Here is a 22,792-nt window from a genome sequence, read left to right as displayed (position 1 = left end):
TTCCTTTGGGAATTTCAAATGAATTTGTAATAATACAAAGCATAGTTTAGATTACTACAATGTTTCTTGACTATATTATATTTTAAGGATAAATCATTTTGAGTGGAAGTACTTCTTTCTAAAAACACGTCTCTAATTTCCTATTATACCCCTTTTGTATTCTTATGCCTACTGAATACTTAACTGCCAATTATATGAAATTGGTAGTATATGTGTGGGGACAGATCTGGCCACATTCTGTGTAGCTTTAACAAAATTGGGAAGGATGGAGTCAAATGACTTTGATTGTTTGCAATCACAAATTCACAATAACAGTAAGTGCTAATCGGTCTGGGTATTTTGAAAAGATATTTTGATGTTTAAGTCAATATATTTGCTGTAATCTAGTAGAGCACAGTTGCGAGTGCAAAGTATTCTGTATTTGACCTATCAAGAGTGTTTTTGGCAGGATTGTGATCCTTAAGCTGGCAATTACTAGGAGATGGCATGTCTATTGATGCGGTGAATATCTAGTGATGATAAGTATCATATAGGCAATCTTACATGCTACACGGATAATTTGTTAGACCTCTTTTTAGTTGCCGCAACCCCTCACTCAAATTTCAATCATCTAAAGTCATTCAATCATGTCTTGTTTTAGTGAAGTTGATCAGATGGTGTAGCCGAACATAAATCATCTCCTATAGTAAGCATGAATTTAAAAGAACATTCAACGTTGAATTCATGATGATACTAACTTGGCCACAATGGGCCCTAAGGTCAATATGTATAGTAAGTTGCTTGTCCACCTATGTTTTTTTAATATAGTTAACAAATGTCTTTATGTAAAATTTTCTTCTTCTTTTTGTTTCATTATTTATCCCTTGTGAAATTCGTAAATCACACAAAAGCAAGAGAATTCCATTTCTCCAATCTGATCATCCAATCTATGATTAGACTGGAGAGGTCTAATTTGGGCCATTGTGGGCATACATCGAGCTCAACTCGACAGTTCGAATAATTTGTGTTATACGGTTCATTAATCACATTATTTATACAAAAAATCAATTTGATTAGATATCGATAATTGCTTGATTGAATCATATCTGTCTAAAAAGAAGAAGAAAAATCGAACTACTCAAGATGAACAATTCAGCTCGTACAGATAGGTCCAATAAGTCTATAATGAACTAGATCTCTTTAGTCTGATCATGGATTAGGAAGTATCACTCAACATCAGTTCATGACAACCTAGCATAATAAATTCAAATGGGAGTCATCAAGACAAGACATTTTACTTGTAAAATTAATTCGAAAAGTATTAACATAAGGGGAGGCCTTTTTCCAGTTGGGTTTTCCAACCAGAGATGTTGTTAGGTCAATGTGGGTCTACCACGGAACCCACATCAGTAATCTAAACCATTAGCATATAACATTTGTCGAGTATTTTATCATTGGAAAAGTTCACGTTGATCAGATATTAATCATTGTTGATACATATGATCTGATCAACATGAATTTTTGCAAAAATGAAGTAATTGACGAGTCTTATACATTAAACGGATCAAATCATCCGTGTGAGTTCCGTGATGGGTCCAACAACACTCTAGTCCATATCGAACTACAAATAAGCCTACCCCTTAACATAATTAAAGGTGTGTGCGGTATGGTTAAGGAGATTTGAGAGTAAAATTATAAACCGAATGGCGGATTAGCAAATTACTGTTTGAGCAGTTTTGGGCTGATTGAAGAATATTCTAACAAATTATCAAGGAGTAATACTAGGGAACCCAAATGTTTTACTAACATTTCTATCAAATGTCACATGAATGTGGTCAAATGTCTCATATAGCTGTGAGACTATACTCATGTGAGACATTTGATAGAAATGTTGGTAAAATATTTAGGATCTCTAGCATTTCTCATTATCAAGCCTATGTATAATATGTAATACTAATTTACATAATATTTTTCATATATATAACTATTAATTTGTAATAAATTTCACATATTAAATCTCTCTCACATTCATTTTTACTTTGATATTTCATTATAAGTTAAAAAAATATATATGTATGTTATAACGAAGTGGAGCAGTTTTGAAGTTATATTATAAATTTTAAAATTTAAACTGCGATTAACGGATAGAGCAATGTGAATTAATGTAAATCGATATAATTTTAACAGATTTGACGGTATTATACCCCGCCTAGACATAATTACCACAATTAATGCAAAAAAAAAAAAAAAGGGGGATTTGGTCATAGCCCCCTTACTATCTAATTTCTCTTTCAAAAGGATAAGAATTATATAAGTACTTTCAAAATCCCCTGATATTTTAAAACTTGTTTCTTTTATTATATTACCCTCATATCTATCAGCTCTCCTATTAAGACATTTTCACTATGTATTTCAGAGTTAAATTTTACTCTGTATGAAAGTAAAATTTTACTCTGTATAAAAGTAAAATTTTACTATGAATGAGAGTAAAATTTTACACTCTGAAATTAAAAGTAAAATTTTACTCTGTATAAAAGTAAAATTTTACTCTGAAAAATAAGTAAACTGTAAGACTCTGAAGCTAAAAGTAAAATTTTACTCTGGTTCTGTCAAATGAAAAAAACAGAGCAATAGAACCAGAGTAAAATTTTACTCTGGTTCTATCAAATGAAATTTGATGTTTACTCTGAAAAATCGATGGAACTTTGAGTTTTGAACTTTGAATCAAGCCTATAATCCTTGAATCAATCGATGTTTACTTTGAAAAACATTGAATCATGCCTATAATTCTTGAATCAGGCCTATAATCTGAAAATTTTAGAGAAATCTCAATTTTTCATATCCCGATTCTTCAAATTTTACAGATTTTTCAGATTTTTAAAACTTTGAGCTTTCAAAAATCTATATATTCGAATTCAAATTTCAAAACACACAAACACACACACACACACACACACACACACACACACATATATATATATATTACAGATCGGAATATGTAGATATATATATATATTCGAATTCAAATCTCAAAACACACAAACACACACGTATATATATATATATATATTTGAATTCAAATCTCAAAACACACAAACACACACGTATATATAGATATATATATATATATATATATCAGCGCGATTTGCAAGTTCTCCACAGCTCCGGCCATGGAGGAAGCTAGAATTAGAAGAGAGAAACGAGATAGAAGATGAACAGTTGAAGAAGAGTTGAAGGAGGAGAGTTGAGAAGATGCAGAGAGAGATCGTTGGAGCTTAGGAATGACACAGCTCCGGCCATGGAGGAAGCTAGGGTTAGAAGTGAGAGACGAGAGAGAAGATAAATTTTGTATCTGGATTGTGTATATGTGAGGGTATAATAGTCTGATAAAATATTTAAATAATAAATTTTGTCCTTTATGCAACATTTTATAATTATGAGGGGGTTTAGAATGTATAATTTTTTTCTTAATCCTACTAATAATGAAAGGACGGTAAAGGGAGTTTATAGCCAAATTTTCCTTTAAAAAAAAACAAAAAAAAACAAAAAACAGAACCAACCCGAGGGTATTATAGTAAACTCACAAGTTCACAACCCCATCTCTCTACCGCAAAAGAAGGAACGGCGCTAAATCATCAAATTCTCTTCAAAAATCCAAAAATTTTGAGGGAACAAAAAGAGAAAAAAAGAAGATATAGAGACAAAAGTCTCAGATAGAGAGAGAGAGAGAGAGTTGGTCACCTTCTCACTCAACATCTCAAAAACTCTCTTCTCCAACGCTCCTTCGTACTCTCCGTCGTCGACCAGCACAAAGTCCGGCGGATCAACCATGACCCAACGATGACCCTGACCCGAACCCCCCAATCCGACGAAGAATCCACCACCACCAGTGGCGGCGGAGCCACCACGGCCATGAGGGTCATAGTGCCCTTACAAGGGGTAGTTCAAGGCAGGGGTGGCCTAGTTTTAGGCTCAATCATACCTTGCGCTCTCTTCTACTTCTTCCAACTCTACCTCAAGCGCAAAAACCGCTCTGACCCACCCACCACTCCGCCACCCACTCCTCCTCCGTCTGCGGCGGAGGTTTCTCATGCGTTGAATAGGGTTCACTCTCGGTCTATTATCTCCCCGAGAGGAGCTTATGTTTCTTCTAGAGCCAATTCTATTGCTAAACAAATCGACGGTCCGTACTATGTCGGATTAGACAAGGTTTCGGAGGACCCTTATGATTCTTCGACTAACCCAGATGGTGTTATTCAGCTTGGATTGGCTGAAAATTTGGTGGGTATATATAAAAATCTCTATTTTGAAATGTTTGGTTAGTTTTTGAATGATTTGGGTGTGAGTAATTGATGGGTTTGTTCGGGTTCTTATTATTTTATTGTAGTTCTCGTTCTCTATTTAGAAATGTTTGGTTTGTTTTTGAATGATTTGGGTGTGAATAATTGATGGGTTTTCATTTTTGTTGTGATTGTAGTTGTCATTGGATTTGGTTCAAGACTGGTTAGCAGAGAATGCAAAGGATTCAATTATTGGCGGGGATTTGAATATAAGTGGGGTTGCAACTTATCAGCCATTTGATGGATTGATGGAGCTGAAAGTGGTAATTTTCACATAAATTTTCTCTGTTTTTGTATCTAATCCTAGTCTTTCATTATTAGAATTCATTTGCAACTTAATTGCTTTAACTTGCTTGGTATATGATATTCATTTTTATATGTTTACCAAGAGAAAGTCGGTCTCTTTCTCGGCTTAGATGTTAGATTTCTAGAATTATTAATCAATGAATTAAAGATTGTAGTTAGTTTGTGTACAACTTAAGGTTGAGTTTGGGAGGTTGCTAAATAAGCAGCTTATTTGCTACAAGTTGATATATCAGCTCTTTTATTTTTTTACACATTTTTTTATAAAAAAAATAAAAAAATATTAAATAAGCCAACTCGATTAATATTAAACTTAGAGGTGGTTTAGGATGTTCTAAATAATTGAATTTTTTGACTTTTTATAGATAAAAAAATATGTAAAAAAGTAGAGAGGAAATATTAATAGATGTTGATTGATGCGATCCAAATAACTACATACATACCAAAATATATATATATATATATACTTCTTCTTCTTCTTCTTCTTCTTCTTCTTCTTCTTCTTTTTTTTTTTTTTTTTTTTTTTTTTTTTTTTTTTTTGTATGTCAAACACCTACTAAGTGTAAATTATGCTTTATTCGAATTTGAATTCATAAAGTGGATCATGATGCAAAGTTAAGTAGCCAATGTATTTAAAGATTGGTGATACTTGGATAAGATAGATTGTTACTATTCCATTTGTCTTATCACCCATGTCATTTTTCAGACCATTGCAAGCTAATTTCTGAAAAATAATTAGCAACAATGACTTTTGATAAGAATTTTAAATTTTTGATGTGACATGTAAAATGAAAAAAAGTTGTTTGGTTATGAGTTTTTAAAACTTAAATCAAACATACAACTCAAAACTCTATTAAAAATTATATTCAAAACTTATAACTAATTTTTTTTAAAAAAAATTTAATTCAAAAAAATAATTTGTTATTTTGGTTTAAAAAACTAATTTCTATATTTAAAAAATATCAAAAACAAATATAAATTTATTTTTTTTTTCAAATAACGGGAGGCAATTAGCGATTGCAAAAAAAAAAAAAAAATCAAAAAGTACTGTTCCGGTCAACCGATTGGACATCCGGGTAGACCAAAAATTCAAAAACTTCTTGATTTACCAAACATGTTTTCAAAATGTGTTTTGAAATTGATTTGAAATCATGATTTGAAAATCTCTACCAGACATAACATTCAAATCTGAGGATGGAAAATTGATTTGAAAATTTTTGTTATGGGTGTATTGGTTGACTTCAAAAGTGCACTTATTTGTTGCTTGATGTTTCATTTGTTGGGTTAATCTGTCTGAAAGCACTTGTATTATGGTCAACTTTTGGTAGAAATTTTTTCAAAGTTGGGTATGCGATCAAAGCATTGGCACTTGCAAAATATTAAAGGCTCATTCAAGATGGATAAATACTCAAATTTACTATCCTCTCATTTATTTCGGAATATAGTGGTATGCTGACTGTTTATGTTCATGTTCAGAGACTCAAGAGTTCATTTTTTCGTTTTGACTCAAGAGTTCATTTTTTCGTTTGTGTGTTGTTTTAGTGTTTGCTTTTTAGTTGGTACAAACAATGAATTGTTGTTGTGATTGTTACCTTGTGTTCTTGTATGCTAAGCCCCTATCCCTTCCATTCTCTGCCCTGTGGATTGTGTTTTCTTGTATGTAAACATGGAGTTGTTTTTATTTATTTGAATTGTTTCGAGTCTTTTTGCCCCGACACTAACTTCACTAGTCTTGCAGGCTGTGGCTGGATTCATGTCCCAAGTCACAGAAAGATCGGTGTCCTTCAACCCGTCCCAAATAATATTAACAGCCGGTGCAACCTCTGCAATTGAGATGCTCAGTTTCTGCCTGGCAGATACAGGAAATGCATTTCTTGTTCCCTCGCCATATTACCCCGAGTAAATTCCTACCCATGTTTCAAAACTAGTCCTTTTCAGTAATTTTACTCTGTCGCGAAACTGAATCTTAAAAACACAATATCCAGTCTTGACAGGGATGTCAAATGGCGAACTGGGGTGGAGATCATACCTGTTCCTTGCCGCAGCACAGACAATTTCAATTTAAGTACAACCGCACTTGATCGAGCATTTACCCAGTCTAAGAAACGTGGTCTAAAAGTTCGTGGGATTATCATTTCCAACCCATCAAATCCCGTGGGCAATGTGCTCAATCGGGAAACACTTTACAGCCTTATGGACTTTGCTACAGAAAAGAACATCCACATTATTTCAAACGAGATTTTGGCAGGGTCCACTCATGGAAGCAAAGAGTTTGTTAGCTTGGCAGAGATCATTGATTCAGAAGTCTTTGATCGAAACAGAGTTCATATAGTTTACGGTCTTTCAAAAGACCTATCTCTTCCGGGTTTTCAAGTTGGGGTTATCTATTCCTTTAATGAGAATGTTCTCACTGCTGCTAAAAGACTAGTGAGATTCTCATCGATCTCAGCTCCAACCCAACTTTTACTTACCTCGATGTTGTCCGATAGAAAGTTCATCAAGAAATTTATCAAGACAAATCAAGAAAGGCTTCAAAAGATGTATACTGAGTTTGTGGTTGGGTTGAAGCAACTGGGTATAGAATGCACGAAAAGCAGTGGTGGTTTCTATTGTTGGGCTGACATGAGCGGGCTGATCCGCTCATACAGTGAGAAAGGCGAGCTTGAGCTCTGGGATAAGTTGCTGAATGTAGCTAAGATTAATATAACTCCCGGATCTTCATGTCACTGTATTGAACCTGGGTGGTTCCGGTGTTGTTTTACCGTGTTGACTGAAAAGGACATTCCTGTAGTTATGGAACGTATTCGGAAAGTTTCTGAAACCTGTAAATTGCAGTTGTAGGTTAGAAGCAGGCCCTTGGCTTTTAATCCGAAGTAACAGATACTGCTAATGCAGTGGATTAAGTTAGCCCGGATTTTATTATGGCATTTAAAGTTTGATGGCTTCATGAAATAGTTCTCATATACATCACAAGGAGATCTGAGATGGAGATGGAAGTTCTGGTCTCGCAGTTTGGCTCAGGTTTTATGCCATTTGTTCTCCTTCACCATTCATGATATGGGTATGTGAATTCTTCCTCAGTTCTGCAACATGTCAATCCTATCCAACCTCAGGCTCTGAAATTGTAGATAGGTATTTGTCATAATGCAAAAGCAGTCGAGAAAGTAGAAACAATGTCTAGTGAAATTCATTTCAAAATTTCTTGTGCAGAATTATTAATATTATTGATTCACAGATAGTTGAAATTTTATATGGATTCTCTGTCATAACTGATTCTGCTGGACCTTTGGCAAGTATAACTCTCTGGCTTCTTCACCCACGCCATCAACCTCCAGGTGTGTAATGTGAATTCTTGATGTCTTGGAAAACCCTCAAAATGCAGGTGTTTTTGGTTGTGTTTAGGACTGCAAGTGAATTGAGCTATTCATGAACCACACAAGCTCAGCTCATTCAATTTTAATTTGAGCTCGGCTTGTTTGCTAAATGAAAAAGTTTGAGCTTGAGCTCGACTAAGTTTGAATGGGCCGAGCTCCTAACATCCATCCCAAAACTCAGTTCGGCTCAGCCTTGTTTATAGCCTTAGCCCTAGTCCTGTTGTTGCTTACTTTGCAAATTAATTGACACTACTGCAGAGCATTATTTCATGAAAGAAAGGTGATTTATTCTGGAAAAATATTTGATTCCTAATTATTGATAAATTAAAAAAATTCTGCTTCTAAATGGGATACAGAACGTAATGAATTTTATTGCAGAAATTACAATGAAGAATTGGTGAAAATAATCTAAAAAATGAATACAAAAGAATATTTCTGCTGTTCTCTTGCTCTTTCAAGTGAATATTTTTGTCTCCTATTCAGGGCTGCAGAATGAACTGAACTAGTAGGGCTTCACTCGTACTTAATTCATTAAAATCTCATTCAAACTGACTCGTTATGTAAATAAATCAATCATGAAGAATTTACCACTCAATTCGACTCGTCTTGTTTGCAGCCCTATTCCTATGCTATCCACTGCTAACTCCAAATCCCATTTGCCAGAGCCAGACTACAAAAAATCACTATCAATCCAATCCAGATCTGATGGACTCGAGAATCTGAACTACCTCAGCCATGCTAGGCCTCCTTGAAGGCATCTCAGAAGTACAGATCAATCCCAACTTCATGACCTGAATCAGTTCATTTTCTACAAAACCCCTCAAGCTTCTGTCGAAGCAATCCGACGCGGTGCCACTTTCTATCAGCCCCCTAACATATTCACACAAAACCACCACCTCGTTTGCCACCGGACTCTCTACTGGTTTCCTTCCAGTAACCAGCTCCAACAAAATGACCCCGAAACTATAAACATCACACTTGTCGCTCTGTCTCAAACTTTGAGCCAACTCCGGTGCAACGTATCCAACTGCATTGTGAAAGTTGGTCAAGCCATAGTTATCTAATAGGGGAAGTAACTTCCCCAACCCATAATCAGACAATTTAGGGTCATAATTTTCATCCAAGAGTATGTTTGTCGACTTAATGTTGAGGTGAAGCACCGGAGGATTACAATCATGGTGAAGGTATGCTAGGGCTCGAGCTGTGCCTAGAGCAATCCGGAACCTTCTAGACCAATTTAACTCACTATTGCCAACTGCAGTGCTCGTGCCAGGATAGTCAAGGCGGTGTAGATTATCGTAGAGATTTCCATTTGGAACAAATTCGGATAGAATTAGCTGCATACTAGAGGACCAGTAGTAGCCTTCAAAACCAACAAGATTAGGGTGTCGAAGGTTTCCTAACCGCCCGATTTCATGCTCAAATTCATCTTGGTTTCTCATTCTTCCTAGAGTCTCGAGCTTTTTCACTGCAATCGAAACCCCACCTTCGAAATTAGCTCTGTAGACTGTTCCAATCGACCCACCACCGATCAAACACTCCTTGTCAAGCAAAGCTTTCGTGCCAGCCTCCCAATCTTCATACTTCGTGGGCAGAGTTTTGCTGAAGAGAACCAACTTTCCAATGATGACATTTGAATCTGTTGAGCCCAGTGGAGTGCTCTCGACAACCATTGTCTCATCCGTGTCTCTTCTCCTCCGGCGAACCTTTATATTCACAATGGTTATCACACAAACACCAACGAGGATCAATGAAGCAGCAACGATTGCAACAATAGCCGAAACGCTAAACTTAGGTTTTCTTAACACTGGAATTGTGCCATTGCCGGAGCACGGTGTGTCCAAAGGGGCACCACAGAGGCCCGGATTATGAAAAAATGCGAAGAAACCAAAATGCTGGATGGAGGAAGGAATAGGGCCAGACAGGTTGTTGTAGGAGAGATTAAAATGAGTCAAATTTGTCAAATTTTCGAGTGAATTTGGGATTGACCCAGATAAGGAATTTTCTGATAGATCAAGAAATTGGATTCGAGACAAATTCCCAAGACTTGAGGGGATGCTTCCATTGAGTTGATTTCGATGTAAATCAAGAATTTCAAGATATGTCATGTTGTAAAGTGTTTGTGGTATTTCTCCTTGTAATTCATTACCAGAAAGATCCCTGCAGAAACATTTTAAAATTGTGTTCAAGTTTGATTCCAAATATTATCAATTTTTTCTTCGTCTTTTTATTTTTTATTTTTTAAATTTCTGATTTCAGTTCATATAATCCAATCAAAAACAGTCTGGCTAAATCAATTATGGTAAAATTCAACCTAACAGGCAAAAAAGTAATTTTACAATTTAGACAATCTAAATTATCAAACCAAACACCCATCTTTTTAATCACACTGAATTAGAAAACTTACACTCTTCAACCAAACACTCATATTGTTTTCTACTCTCATTTCAAAACAATTAATTTAAAAAAATGAATGTTCGGTTGCATAATTTAAGATGTTCAAACTTTGAAATGGCTTTTTGTTATCAAATTATGCTTTAGTTGTTATTGATTTGGACAAATATCTCCAACTAAATCACATTAGCTGAAACTATAAACTTTAAGAACTAAATAGATGAAATTAATAGTTTAAAAATGATATAGATAAAAAATAAAAATAAAAAAGATAATAATTTAGGGATAAAAAATAAAATTAAAACTTAAAATAGAAATGTAGATATAGAACATTGAAAAGGCAATAAATTGGACTCACAACTGAAGAAGAAACTTGCAATTGCTGATTTCTTCGGGAATGTTGCCAACCAGTTTGAGATTATGCAAATCCAGAACCTCAAGCAATTCAATGCTCCCAAACCCTGCTGGAACAGTTCCATCAACCGAATTATTCCCCAATCGAAAAACCAAAAGCCTCTTCAAACCCACAACCTCAATTGGAATACTCCCATTCAGACTGTTAAACCCCAAATCCAAGAATTTAACGGCATTGCAATTTGATATGCTCAATGGTATCTCCCCGTTCAATCTATTCATCGAAACATCAAAAACTTGCAATTTCTTACTGCAAATCTCAGTCTCTACAATCTCTCCTTCAAACCCATTACTTGAAATGTTAAAAAAGGTGAGATTTGTGAATCCAAGAACACTAAATGGAGCTAACCCAGTGAACAAATTGGTGCCAAGATCCAAGAGCTCTAAGCTCCGGCACGAAGAAATCGGGTTTTGAACACTTCCTGTTAGGACATTGCTCCTCAATGACAAGTATGCTAAGCTTGGAATTTCACAGAGTTGTGAAGGAAATCCACCACTGAGATTGTTGAAAGACAAATCGATCCCGAGAAGATTGAGGCAATTGGTTAGTGACAATGGAATCGAACCCGAGAGATTGTTATGAGAAAGCGAAACAAACTTAGTTTTGCTACAATTCTTGAACAGAGAAGATGGAATCTCTCCACCATACCTATTTTTTGACAAATCTAGAAGCCGAATGTTGGATAAATCGCCGAGAAAACCCGGGATTGAACCAGATAGAGCATTGGAACTCAAATTGATCTTCCAGAGAGTTTCAATCTGTCTATACTCCGATGGAATGTTGCCGGTGAATCGGTTTCCAAACAGATTAAGATTCCGGAGAGATTTGAGCCCAGATAACACCGGCGATAAAACTCCGGCGAGGCTAGTGTTCCATAGCACAATCTTCACTACATTTCCTTGTGAATTACATGAAACACCATTGAAGTCTCTACATTGATTTTTGCTTGAATCCCAGGAGCTCAAAATGTTGGATGGATCAATCGAAATGTTGGATTTGAATTGGAGCAAGATTTCCTTCTCGGTGACCTGAGAAACGGCCGGAAAATCGAGAAAAAGGAACATGAAGAGCGAGAAGAGAACAAAAGGGAGAGAATGTGCAGAGCTTTTCATTCTCGAAACCCAGCATTATCATTGCCGAATCGGATTGAGAAAGTTGTTTGTAATTGGGATTGAATGGGGTTCGAATTCGATAATGTGGAGTGACATTTGAGAGTTGTAGAGATTCAAATGCATTGGTGGAAAAGGGTATGTAACTGTAGAGATATAAAACCCTAAAATGTATGATTCAGAGTGGAAGAAGAAGAAGAAGAAGAAGAAGAAGAAAGTCCAAAATGTAGAGAGAGAAAGTGGGTTTTAGAGAGAGAAAGGAAAAGGCCTGGAGGAGATGAGTTGTTGAGGGGCAATTTAATAACTGCTTTTTCAGTCTCTCTAAATGTCGACGGTTGCCACCATGTGCTCTCTCTCTCTCTCTCTCTCTATATATATATATATGTGTATGTATGTAAGTATGTATGCTACTACTTTCTCAATCTGTATAAACAATAACAAAACACAGAGAGAAGTCACTAACAAGGCATTAAGAAAGAAAACAAAAAACAAAAGGCAATTCCATTTGTCTCTGTCTGTCTCTCTGTTCACCACCACCATATGTTGTAGGGTAAGCACAGTTTTCATTCTTCTATCAACCACCCCATCACCACCACCATCCAGACTCATCAATATTAGGCGGTGTCTGGATGATTAAAAAAATTATTCCATATATATGAATGTATGGAATAATTAATTAGCGATGCTACATACATCAATTGATATATCAATTAGTATACCAGACATATGTTATAGTATTATAATTTTAAAATTATGGATTCCACTCATTATATAAATTATATAGATTCAAAATTAATAAAATTATGTCACATCATTTATTAGTACACTAATTAGTGTACCAATTAGTGTATATAGCTTCATTCATTAATACAAGTTTAGATAGAAAAACCAAGGTCGGACTAATAGTCCTCTATGGCTCCGTTTGTTTTTGCAGATAGAATGGAAGAGATTGATAGTGAGGAATTGTTAAATTATTTTTATATAAAATAATAAAACAAATAAAAAAATATAAAAGATTAAACATTATATTTAAAAAAAATTCTCAATATATAAAAAATAAAAAAATAAAAAAATTTCTAATTCCCTCACTATTTTTCTAATACCATCTCTACCTCCTTCTTACTAATCTCCATTCCAAGGGGACTGTTAATACTAAGGGACTAATAGTCACCTCCACATCTCTCAAAACAAACACCCTCATTAGTAATACCAAGAGATTGGTAATCCCAATCCCCTCCCTATAACTCCAAGCAAACGGGGCCTATATGTGGGATAATTCTATCCCATTGGGGTGTGAGATAAAAATGGATGGATTGACTCAACCTTCGAATTAACTAATTAAACGATGAAATTGACCTCTTAAATCTTTAACATCTTTTTTTTTTCTTTTTTCCTTTTTTTAAATATGTATAAATTAATTCCGTGATATATTATTTTTTTTAATTTTTTTGGTATTTACAAAATAATAAGAGGAAATATACTTTTAATATTTAAAAGGAAAGATATATATAACATATTTTTTCTTTATTTTTTAAATATGTTGATTTTTTTTAAACATTTATATAAATTAATCTTGTGATATATAATAGTGTTCTCTTTACTTTCTTTTTTTTTTTATTATTATTTGTTGTGGAGAAGTGATTTGAAAATACTCTTCAGATCTTGGGAGTCGCTAGTGATTCTCAGCTAGTCACCTGAAAAGATACAAACACTCCGGTCGGGGGTACCGGAATTAGCACTCCGACGGACAAGTCAGTTCAGATACTCAAGATAACTTGTTTACTAAGTTAAGTGAAGTGATTCTTACATACCTTTCTAAATATGTGGTTCTTGTATTTATACTTGCTTTTTGGACCTCGTGGCCTGAGCCTACTTTTATCCCATTCCCTTTTTATTCATTCGGAGCTACTGATCTCCGGCTATTCGGTCTTCCTAACGTATTCAACATCCTAGTCACGCAATATGGAGCCGAATAATATCTGATTTCTGGGGTACGCACCTTCCGACTCTTCTATTTATTTAGCTCCCACAATTGCCCCTCCAAGCACTTTACCAACGACAGTTTGGCTGGAGTGCTTGGTTCCAAATTTTGAAAAGTCAGAGCCAAAATTCGGCGGTTGGCCTCATCCTCATGCGGATATCTTAGCGCACCCCTTTCGGTTGTCGTGTCGACTTCCCGCCCCCTCGTACGTGTCTATTTATTGCGATTTAAAATTTTGACGTCCTTTCGAGTATGTATTTTATGATGCTCGTCGCTAGATTGCCTTTTGAATCGTCCCTGCAACTCTATTCTCCGATATCCTCTTCGTCCTTTGTAAGTTCTCTTATTCCTTGCTTCGAAGACTCTTTCTGGTTTATTCCTTCCTTGGCATATTCTTATAAACTGTAGGGTATGGCGAAACATTTAAAAGACCTTCTCTTGTCAGATCGAATTGCTAGCTTTAAACGTCATTTCTCCATTCCTGATGATATTCGTATGTCGTTTGTGGCAGACGACACTCTTGATATGGAGAGGGAGGACAAAACCACGATTGTCTTTTCTCTTCTGTCAATTGCAGAGGGTGGAGTCCGTTTTTCCCTTCACCCGTTTCTTAGGGCTATGCTTCGCCATTGGGGTTTAATCCCTTCCCAATTCAATGTGAATTTCTTTAGAATTATAATGGGGGTTATAGCGCTCAATCGTCGCCTTAGAATTAACCTTGGCATTTCAGCCATCCGGCATTGCTATGCCTTGGCTAAGTCTTCTAGTCGGCACGGGCGTTTCTTCCTTAGGGCCAAGGATATCGACCATCAGCTAATTACTATGCTTTCCAGTTCTGGGAAACGAGTTGATGATGTTATGATCGTTGTCCAGGGTAACTGGGAATTTGGCGAAGGGGAGGATCACGTCAACCCTATTCCTAGACGGAGGGGCGAGCCAGGTGGCCGATTGCCTTCTCGCTTTTATTATTTGTTCATTTTTGTTGTAAAGCCTCTTCTTTGAAATGTTACGGCTTGGCTTGTGCAGGGAACGATTTGAAGAAAGTCCTGTCTTCGACTGACGACGCCGTTCTTTCGGATATCAAAGTCGCGCTCACGTATTTCGGCCGTCGAAGTCTTCAGAAACAAGGGAGGGCGGCACACGTTCTGCTTCGTTACGAGCCGACATATACGACCTTCTCGGCGGCGGAAAATATCCCTGTTCCGGAGGGTGAAGATTCTCTTATTGCTCTTATTTTGTCCGACTTCAAAAACTTGAGGCAAGTTGGTTTTGAAGGGTCTGATTCGGAGCGGGATGTAGCTAATGTTACCAAATCAGATCAGTACGAAATCGAGTCTGACGAGGTATTGAATTCGGCCGATCCTCCATCCACTTCGGGCCGAGGGGATCTTTCACTTGACGGCGTTTTTCACGGCTTAGAGGATCTTCCCGCCGCAGGCCTCGAAGACATGGCCGGGTTAAGCCTGACAAAACTTGCTAGGAAGGCGAATGCGGAAAGGTTGGTCGCGCGGCGAAGAGCGGAGGCCCTTTCGTCTGAAGTACCACCTGCCACCGAATCTCATCTCTTCCTGCCTGTTAGTGAATCAGAGTCCTTGTGCGTTATTAAGGTGGAGATGGCAAAAAATCGGAATGCCGAATCTACTTTGATCGTGCAGGCCGGCCAAGAAGTTGAGGAAGAGGCAGAGAAACGCCCTGCCGAGTTTGAGGCCGATTTAGAAGAACAAGGCGGCAAACGTCCTCCATTAGAGGGATCGAATGTGATCGTTCCTTTTGTCATTCAGTCGATGATAAAAAAACATGCCGGTTTCTTCTGATGCTTCGGCGCTTAAAGATCCAGAAGTCGCATTTAGCTTGGCTACGTCCGTGTCGTTGCTGTCTGACAGGGAGGCCTTCCGGATGGAACCAGATCTGAATACGACAGCACTAGCCGCCCAATCGGCACTTTTGGTACGTTTTTGGACTTTGCTTCACTTAATCCAAATACTGTTGAAGTTATGGTTTTAAATTCTTGTTTTGCAGACCGTCGGAAGGATAGCCGATATGGGCCATCGCCATCGCGATGCCGTCAAACAGATTGGTCGTTTACGAAAGAAAGTTGAGGGCCAAAGGAGAAGGGCCGAGGTCGAAGCTTTGAGGGTGAACAAGGAAGCCTCAAGGGTCGATGCCGAGGTGGAGAGGGCTTGTAGTGCGGATCAATTGAGATCGGATGCCGAGAATGAGGTAGACGCGAGCGAAGATGCGCTCAAATTGGCCCAGAAGGCGGTCCAAACTGAAGGCTGAGTTGGCTGAGATGAAGGCGGTGAAGGAAACAGCCGACTCGGAGGTTTCCAAAGTATTCGAGGCCGGGAAAAATGCTGGACTCGCCGAGTATTTAGACCAAGTCCCCAAGTTTGAAAATCGGGGATTCAAACATGGCTGGCACAAAGCCCTTGCTGCTACTAAAGTTTCATTGATTATGCCAATATCATATGAGCAAGTGGATGTTGAGCCATTAGAGTCTGATTTCGATGATTGATCTGGGCGACTGACATAGTTTTTAGGATGTCGAATGTATTTTTACAGTTTTTAATTTGGTATTTTTCATGTGTTGCTACAGTTATAGTTTTTTGCTAGGCATTTTCATGCGGGCTTGTAACTTTTTATTTAGTAATTTGCGTATATAAAATTTCATGAGTTGTGCTCAACTTGCTAAGGAAAATGTTGTTGATGAATGATATTGCTTTCGGTTATGGTTAGATCGGCTGCTTAGCTTAGGTATTTGGCTGACCAGATTAGTAAATCTGCCCTTGCCTTAGCCAGGGCGCGAGCTTGCGAAGCCGAATGGGCCTAACTCGTGGGCTAGTTGAGGCACAGATTAATCAGCGCTTGCGTTTGAAAACATGGCCGACCAGATTAGTAAATCTATCATTACCTTAGCCAGGGAGCGAGCTTAGGAAGCCGAATGGACCTAGCTCGCAGGCTGGCTGAGGCATAGATTGATCGGCGCTTGCGCTTGAAAACATGGCCGACCAGATTAGTAAATCTGCCCTTGCCTTAGCCAGGACGCGAGCTTGGGAGGCCGAATCTTGGAAAGCCGAATGGGCCTAACTCGTGGGCTGGCTGAGGCACAGATTGATCGGCACTTGCGCTTGAAAACATGGCCGACCAGATTAGTAAATCTGTCCTTGCCTTAGCCAGGACGCGAGCTTGGGAGGCCGAATCTTGGAAAGCCGAATGGGCCTAACTCGTGGGCTGGCTGAGGCACAGATTGATCGGTGTTTGCGCTTGAAAACATGGTCGACCAGATTAGTAAATCTGTCATTGCCTTAGCCAGGGTGTGAGCTTGGGAAGTCGAATGGGCCTAACTCGTGGGCTGGCTGAGGCACAGATTGATCGGCGCTTGCACTTGAAAACATGGCCGACCAGATTAGTAAATCTGCCTTTGCCTTAGCCAGGGCACGTTGGGAAGCCGAATGGGGGTAACTCATGGGCTAGCTGAGGCACAAATTGATCGGCGCTTGCGCTTGAAAACATGGCTGACCAGATTAGTAAATTTGCCCTTGCTTTAGCCAGGGCGCGAGCTTGGAAAGCCGAATGGGCCAAACTCGTGGGCTGGCTGAAGCACAAATTAATCAGTGCTTGCGCTTGAAAACATGGCCGACCAGATTAGTAAATCTGCCCTTGCCTTAGCCAGGGCGCGAGCTTGGGAAGCCGAATCTTTGGAAGCCGAATGGGCCTAACTCGTGGGCTGGACAATTGTCATCCATCTTTTGACGTTTGGGATTACTGATGTCACGACCCCAAACTGCCCCTAGTAGTTTGGTGCCGTGATGGCCAGTAATCCGAGATTACCAAAGGCCAGCTTTCAAAATTCATACACAATCAGAGTATAAATATATGGGGCTCACAAGTGCAGAAGCAATAATCTAAAATACAAGTGGTCCATAAGAGCAATGCATAAGTCAAATGAAATGGCATACATCTTTACATAGCTTTACAACTTGAATATAAATAAAATGAAGTACAAAGATACATATTACATCTTAAAAAAAGGGCTTCTCAAGCCGACATATACAAAATACATGAAATACAACTAAGAAGCTTAATCTTCAAGATTGCCGACATCCCTGTTGCCGACATGACATACATGCAAAATACACAACTCGGCGTAGCCGACTTCTTGCTTGTTACCTACATATATACATATGGAGGGTGAGCTTGGATACTCAGTGAATGGTATAAGTAATAAAGGGGTTAAATGAATGATACCTGAGATCTTTTCAAAACAATACATTGTATATCCTTGTCAAAACCATACATAACATAGTTTAGCTTGACTTGAAATAAAACATCGGTCGAACCTTGGTCTTTCAAAACTTGCTTACTTACTTAACATACGTCAAATCTTAAAACGTGGGGTGATGACATTCCGGGCAAAACAAAAGCATAATCTCAGCATCGAGCGCACCCGCTCATAGTCCGTCGGTGGCCGATATCTTAACAAGGGTGCTACTTAGTCTTAACGTCCCCTAGCACGAAAAAACGGTGCTACCTAGGCTTAAAGTCCCCTAGCACGGGAGGACTATGCTACATAGGCTTAACGTCCCCTAACACGAAAGGACGGTGTTACTTAGGCTTAACGTCCCCTAACACGAAAGGACGGTTCCAAGAATGTCATCCAAAACAAAGCTTATACTTAATACATAAAATAGGGATATCATTCATGCTTAACAAATACTTTCAAAACAAAGCAAAGCAAAGCTTTTATCAAAACGTATAACATAGCTTTATTAAAAATACCACTCACATAGTTCTTGGGACATCGGGATCAAGGCAAGGGTCCAAGTCCTACAAACACATGGCAAAGTCTAATGAATGCACTTCTCAAAACAAGTCTTACATGCATGCAAATGATCTCAGGAAAACATGATGGAAGTCAAAACACTGTTTTACGTGTCAGGAAGACATGCTGGGTACCAACCAGGTCTTTGCCGAGGTCCCACACCTCTTGGCCGAGGTGTGGCTACCTAGGCTTCGGCATGCGACTGCATGCCGAAGTGCGCACAAGACAAACTAAAGGTGTAAGTGATCATGCAAGGTAGGCCAAGGTGAGATACGATGCTTGGCCTAAGTGTGAGGTCTAGGTAAGAGTGATCTCGGCGACTACACCTCGGGAAGTGAGGTTTGGAGATTTGGGTTTCCACCCGTGAAGAACAGGAAGAACATAAACATGAAGAACATGAATGCTAAAATCATAACTTCTTTATTACAAAAATCTGAGATTTCATGCTATGAGTTCAAAAACATGAACTTGGGTACCCGTACTTGAAGATCATGTGAAAACAAACACAAAAACATGAATCTAGGCATGAGGTTTCGGATCAAAACATGACTTTTCTTGAAGAACACATGAATGCTATTTTCTCTTCTAAAACCGAACTTCAAAGCAATGCATGGCTTGCAAATCATATTCAATCATGCAATGCAATAACATAAACATAAAGAACAACATGAGCAAATTAAGAATCTAACCTTAGAACACAGATCTAATGGTTCGATCTCTAGGAATCAAGCTTGGAAATCTACTCTCCCTCAAGAACTCCTCTCCCTCTTCTAGAGCTTCTCTCTCCTCTTCAAAACAAAGATATAGAAATGATAGGTTTTCTCTCTCTATCGGCTGACTTAACACTCAGCTCGAACACGTGGCAACAGCTGGTTGGCTCTCCTAAAAAAGGTGATAGATTGACAAGACAAGACTATGACAAAGTGTATCTAACAAGCTACTCGGTAAGGCACTCCGGCAAGTGATGACATCGGCTAAAGACAAAGCTTTGGCAACTAAGGTGACAATGACCTCGGCTAGGAAGGACAACACTTGACTAAGCTGTGCCACACCTTGGCCTAGATGTGCCACACCTCGGTCTAGGTCATACCACTCCAGGACAAGATCACTTAGGTTCAAAGGTAACATCTCGGCCTAGATAATACACATCTCAGCCTTGGTGATGAACACCTCGGCCTAGATAATGACATCTCGGCCAATATGTCAAGGCGAAGGTGGAGGTCAAACAAAGGGGTTCCAAGACAATTCTAGACTGAAGATGACCTCGGCTTGGAATGATCTAGGCTTAACATAACCTAGGCTTGGCATGTCCTAGGCTTAACATAACTTAGGCTTAAGACACCAAGGGAGGATCAAAGCATGCACACAACACTTAAGCAAATCACATGAACACAAAACAAGGCATGGACCTTACTTAGGCAAAACAAGTCACAAACACACATATGCAAGCTCAACGAGTCATAATCATACGAATGCTCGTAAACATGACTAAGACATAAATGTGGGTTGTTACAACTGACGTTGCCTCGGGAAAGTTGCATACATTGAAGGATAAATAGGGCGGGTGCACACCAGAGGCCCTACTTATTTCGATTCAGGCAACTTGGGAGGGACGAAGATTGGTTGAATTAGACGCCGCAATGAGTCGCAGTAGTGAGCCTATGCGTACGGGAAGAAGAACGTCCAAGGATCGGGAAACACAGCAGCCTCTTAGTCGTCGAAGCAGATCGCCCCGAAAGGACAGGCAACAACGGGAAAATTCTCCGTGCCCGCGACCGAGAATCGCGACCGAGAATCGAGCCCGATGCAACGCCACAACCGTTGAGTTTTGCAGTTTTTGTGAGGAATAGACCAATGACAGAGGCAGATTCTATCATTAAAGACCCAGGTGTGGCAGTCGAGTTCACTCGACAGATCTTCCCGCCGGAAGTCCAACAATCGATGGTCGGACGTCAAGATTTCGAAGTATTTCGAGACGGCATACATGAGGCTGTGAAAGGACTATATACTGCTTACGAAGTCGGCATGCGTCTGTGGAAAGCGCGACGTGAGAGGGAGAAAAAGGACAAAAGGAATCACAGTCTGGAGATTCGCGCGAAAAAGGCTGAGCGTGAGCTTCGGGAGCTGAAGAATGTTCAAACGAGCGCATCGGTGGCGGCCGGTCAATCTAAATTGGTCGTTGAGGAGGGAGTGACCTAACGGACCTCGGGTTATGAAAAAGTGTTTTAGGACGGCCTGAGGGTTGGGATAGAGAAGACCAAACGAGACCTTGCCGAGGAGGTCTGCCGATGTGAAAATCGTGGATTCAAACACGGCTGGATCAAGGCCCTTCAAACCGAGAAAGCTCTCAAAGCCGTGGGCATTGATTCGGCTTTGCCCCTGTATCATCGTTACTACTTACCCTATTCCGATTTCGAAATTAAAAAGAGCGACGATGAGGGTGCCGAATAAATAGCCTTTGGAAGCGAGAACAGACTTTGCGCCGAACAAATAGAATTTCTTTTATTTTCAACGTTCGTATTTGGTCTTGAAATGTTATGTGCTTAATTAAACGTATTATTTCAACTTACTGGCAAGTTTTGTGTTGCGTGGTGCAAATGTTTAACATGCATTAACCGGCTCGAAGTAAGAACAATTCTCAGTGAATATTTATTCGGCCAGTGAAGTGGTCCGAATGCATCTCTCACAAAGGCTCCGAATCCAGAGACTATTTTGGCCAATCGTGATATCCACCAAGGGCGCTCTGAATTCGGAGTCTTAATCGGCCTTAAGAGGCTTAATCGGCCCTAAGATGTTATGCGCCAAAAGGGGCTCCGAATCCGGAGACTTTATTTTGGCCAATCGTGATATCCACGAAGGGCGTTCCGAATCCGGAGACTTAATCGGCCCTAAGGTGTCATGCACCAAAAGGGGTTTCGAATTCGGAGACTTTAATTTGGCCAATCGTGATATCCACGAAGGGCGCTCTGAATCCAGAGTCTTAATCGGCCCTAAGATGTGATGCGCCAAAAGGGGCTCCGAATCCGGAGACTTTATTTTGGCCAATTGTGATATCCACGAAGGGCGCTCCGAATCCAGAGACTTAATCGGCCCTAAGGTGTCATGCGCCAAAAGGGGCTCCGAATCCGGAGACTTTAATTTGGCCAATCGTGATATCCACGAAGGGCGCTGCGAATCCGGAGACTTAATCGGCCCTAAGGTGTCATGCACCAAAAGGGGGCTCCGAATCCGGAGACTTGATTTTGGCCAATTGTGATATCCACGAAGGGCGCTCCAAATTCGGAGACTTAATCGGTCTTAAGGTGTCATGCATCAAAAGGGGCTCTAAATTCGGAGACTTTAATTTGGCTAATCGTGATATCCACGAAGGGCGCTCCGAATCTAGAGTCTTAATCGGCCCTAAGGTGTAATGCACCAAAAGGGGGCTCCGAATTCGGAGACTTTATTTTGGCCAATCGTGATATCCACGAAGGGCACTCCGAATCCGGAGACTTAATCGGCTCTAAGGTGTCATGCACCAAAAGGGGCTCCGAATCCGGAGACTTTAATTTGGCCAATCGTGATATCCACGAAGGGCGCTCCGAATTCGAAGTCTTAATCGGCCCTAAGGTGTCATGCACCAAAAGGGGCTCCGAATCCGGAGACTTTATTTTGGCCTTAGAAGGCTTGGGAGCGAGCTTGAGAAAACGAGAAGCTTTGTATTGCAACGGTGGAATATGTACAAGTATCAAGCCCACAAGTCGGGTCAATGATAGAATTTACGTAAATGTGTTGAATTCTAAGGCCATGGCAAGCTTCTTCCTGACATGTCTGAGAGCCGGTATGCCCCTGTTCCTGCGATGGATTCTTTCTGATAGGGGCCGTCCCAGTTTGGACCTAATTTTTCATCGGCCGGTCTCCGGTCGGCTGGAAGTACCTTCTTTAGGACCAATTCTTCTGCTGTGTATCGGCGCAACTGAACTCGCTGATTATATGACTTGGCGAGTTGTTGCTGATATCGTGCCATGGATGCCAGGGCGCGGTCTCTCCGTTCTTCGATTAGAATCAGATCCAGGGCAAGCATCATGTCATTTCG

General features: G+C 39.4%; 2 protein-coding genes across 2 annotated transcripts; one reads left to right on the top strand and one right to left on the bottom strand.

Moving 5' to 3' along the window:
- Positions 1 to 3,613: 3,613 nt before the first annotated feature.
- LOC114268860 (1-aminocyclopropane-1-carboxylate synthase 6) lies at positions 3,614 to 7,874 on the top strand. Its single transcript, XM_028210091.2, has 4 exons — positions 3,614 to 4,260; positions 4,457 to 4,582; positions 6,361 to 6,521; positions 6,608 to 7,874. The coding sequence occupies exons 1-4, from the start codon at positions 3,820 to 3,822 to the stop codon at positions 7,461 to 7,463; spliced, it is 1,584 nt and encodes a 527-aa protein (XP_028065892.2). The 5' UTR covers positions 3,614 to 3,819; the 3' UTR covers positions 7,464 to 7,874.
- A 468-nt stretch (positions 7,875 to 8,342) lies between these two features.
- Positions 8,343 to 12,272, bottom strand: LOC114268859 (putative LRR receptor-like serine/threonine-protein kinase At1g12460). The gene is made up of 2 exons (XM_028210090.2): positions 10,749 to 12,272; positions 8,343 to 10,156 (listed from the first exon to the last, which is right to left on the bottom strand). Exons 1-2 carry the CDS (start codon positions 11,915 to 11,917, stop codon positions 8,683 to 8,685), a joined length of 2,643 nt encoding a protein of 880 aa, XP_028065891.2. The 5' UTR covers positions 11,918 to 12,272; the 3' UTR covers positions 8,343 to 8,682.
- Between the last annotated feature and the right edge of the window lie 10,520 nt (positions 12,273 to 22,792).

The sequence above is a fragment of the Camellia sinensis genome, chromosome 11 (assembly GCF_055761805.1).
Source record: "Camellia sinensis isolate YWXY chromosome 11, ASM5576180v1, whole genome shotgun sequence".
Taxonomy (NCBI): Eukaryota; Viridiplantae; Streptophyta; class Magnoliopsida; order Ericales; family Theaceae; genus Camellia; species Camellia sinensis.
The sequence above is the reverse complement of the archived record's forward strand: the minus strand, read 5'-3'. Positions and strand labels throughout refer to the sequence as shown.

Bases quoted from the DNA above. Each gene is read 5' to 3' on its own strand.
- LOC114268860 (XM_028210091.2), top strand. From the start codon at position 3,820: ATGACCCTGACCCGAACCCCCCAATCCGACGAAGAATCCACCACCACC. The intron at 4,583-6,360 runs GTAATTTTCACA...CTAGTCTTGCAG, and splicing joins GATTGATGGAGCTGAAAGTG to GCTGTGGCTGGATTCATGTC. The intron at 6,522-6,607 runs GTAAATTCCTAC...CACAATATCCAG, and splicing joins CCCTCGCCATATTACCCCGA to TCTTGACAGGGATGTCAAAT.
- LOC114268859 (XM_028210090.2), bottom strand. From the start codon at position 11,917: ATGAAAAGCTCTGCACATTCTCTCCCTTTTGTTCTCTTCTCGCTCTTC. The intron at 10,157-10,748 runs GTGAGTCCAATT...ATGTTTCTGCAG, and splicing joins TGCAAGTTTCTTCTTCAGTT to GGATCTTTCTGGTAATGAAT.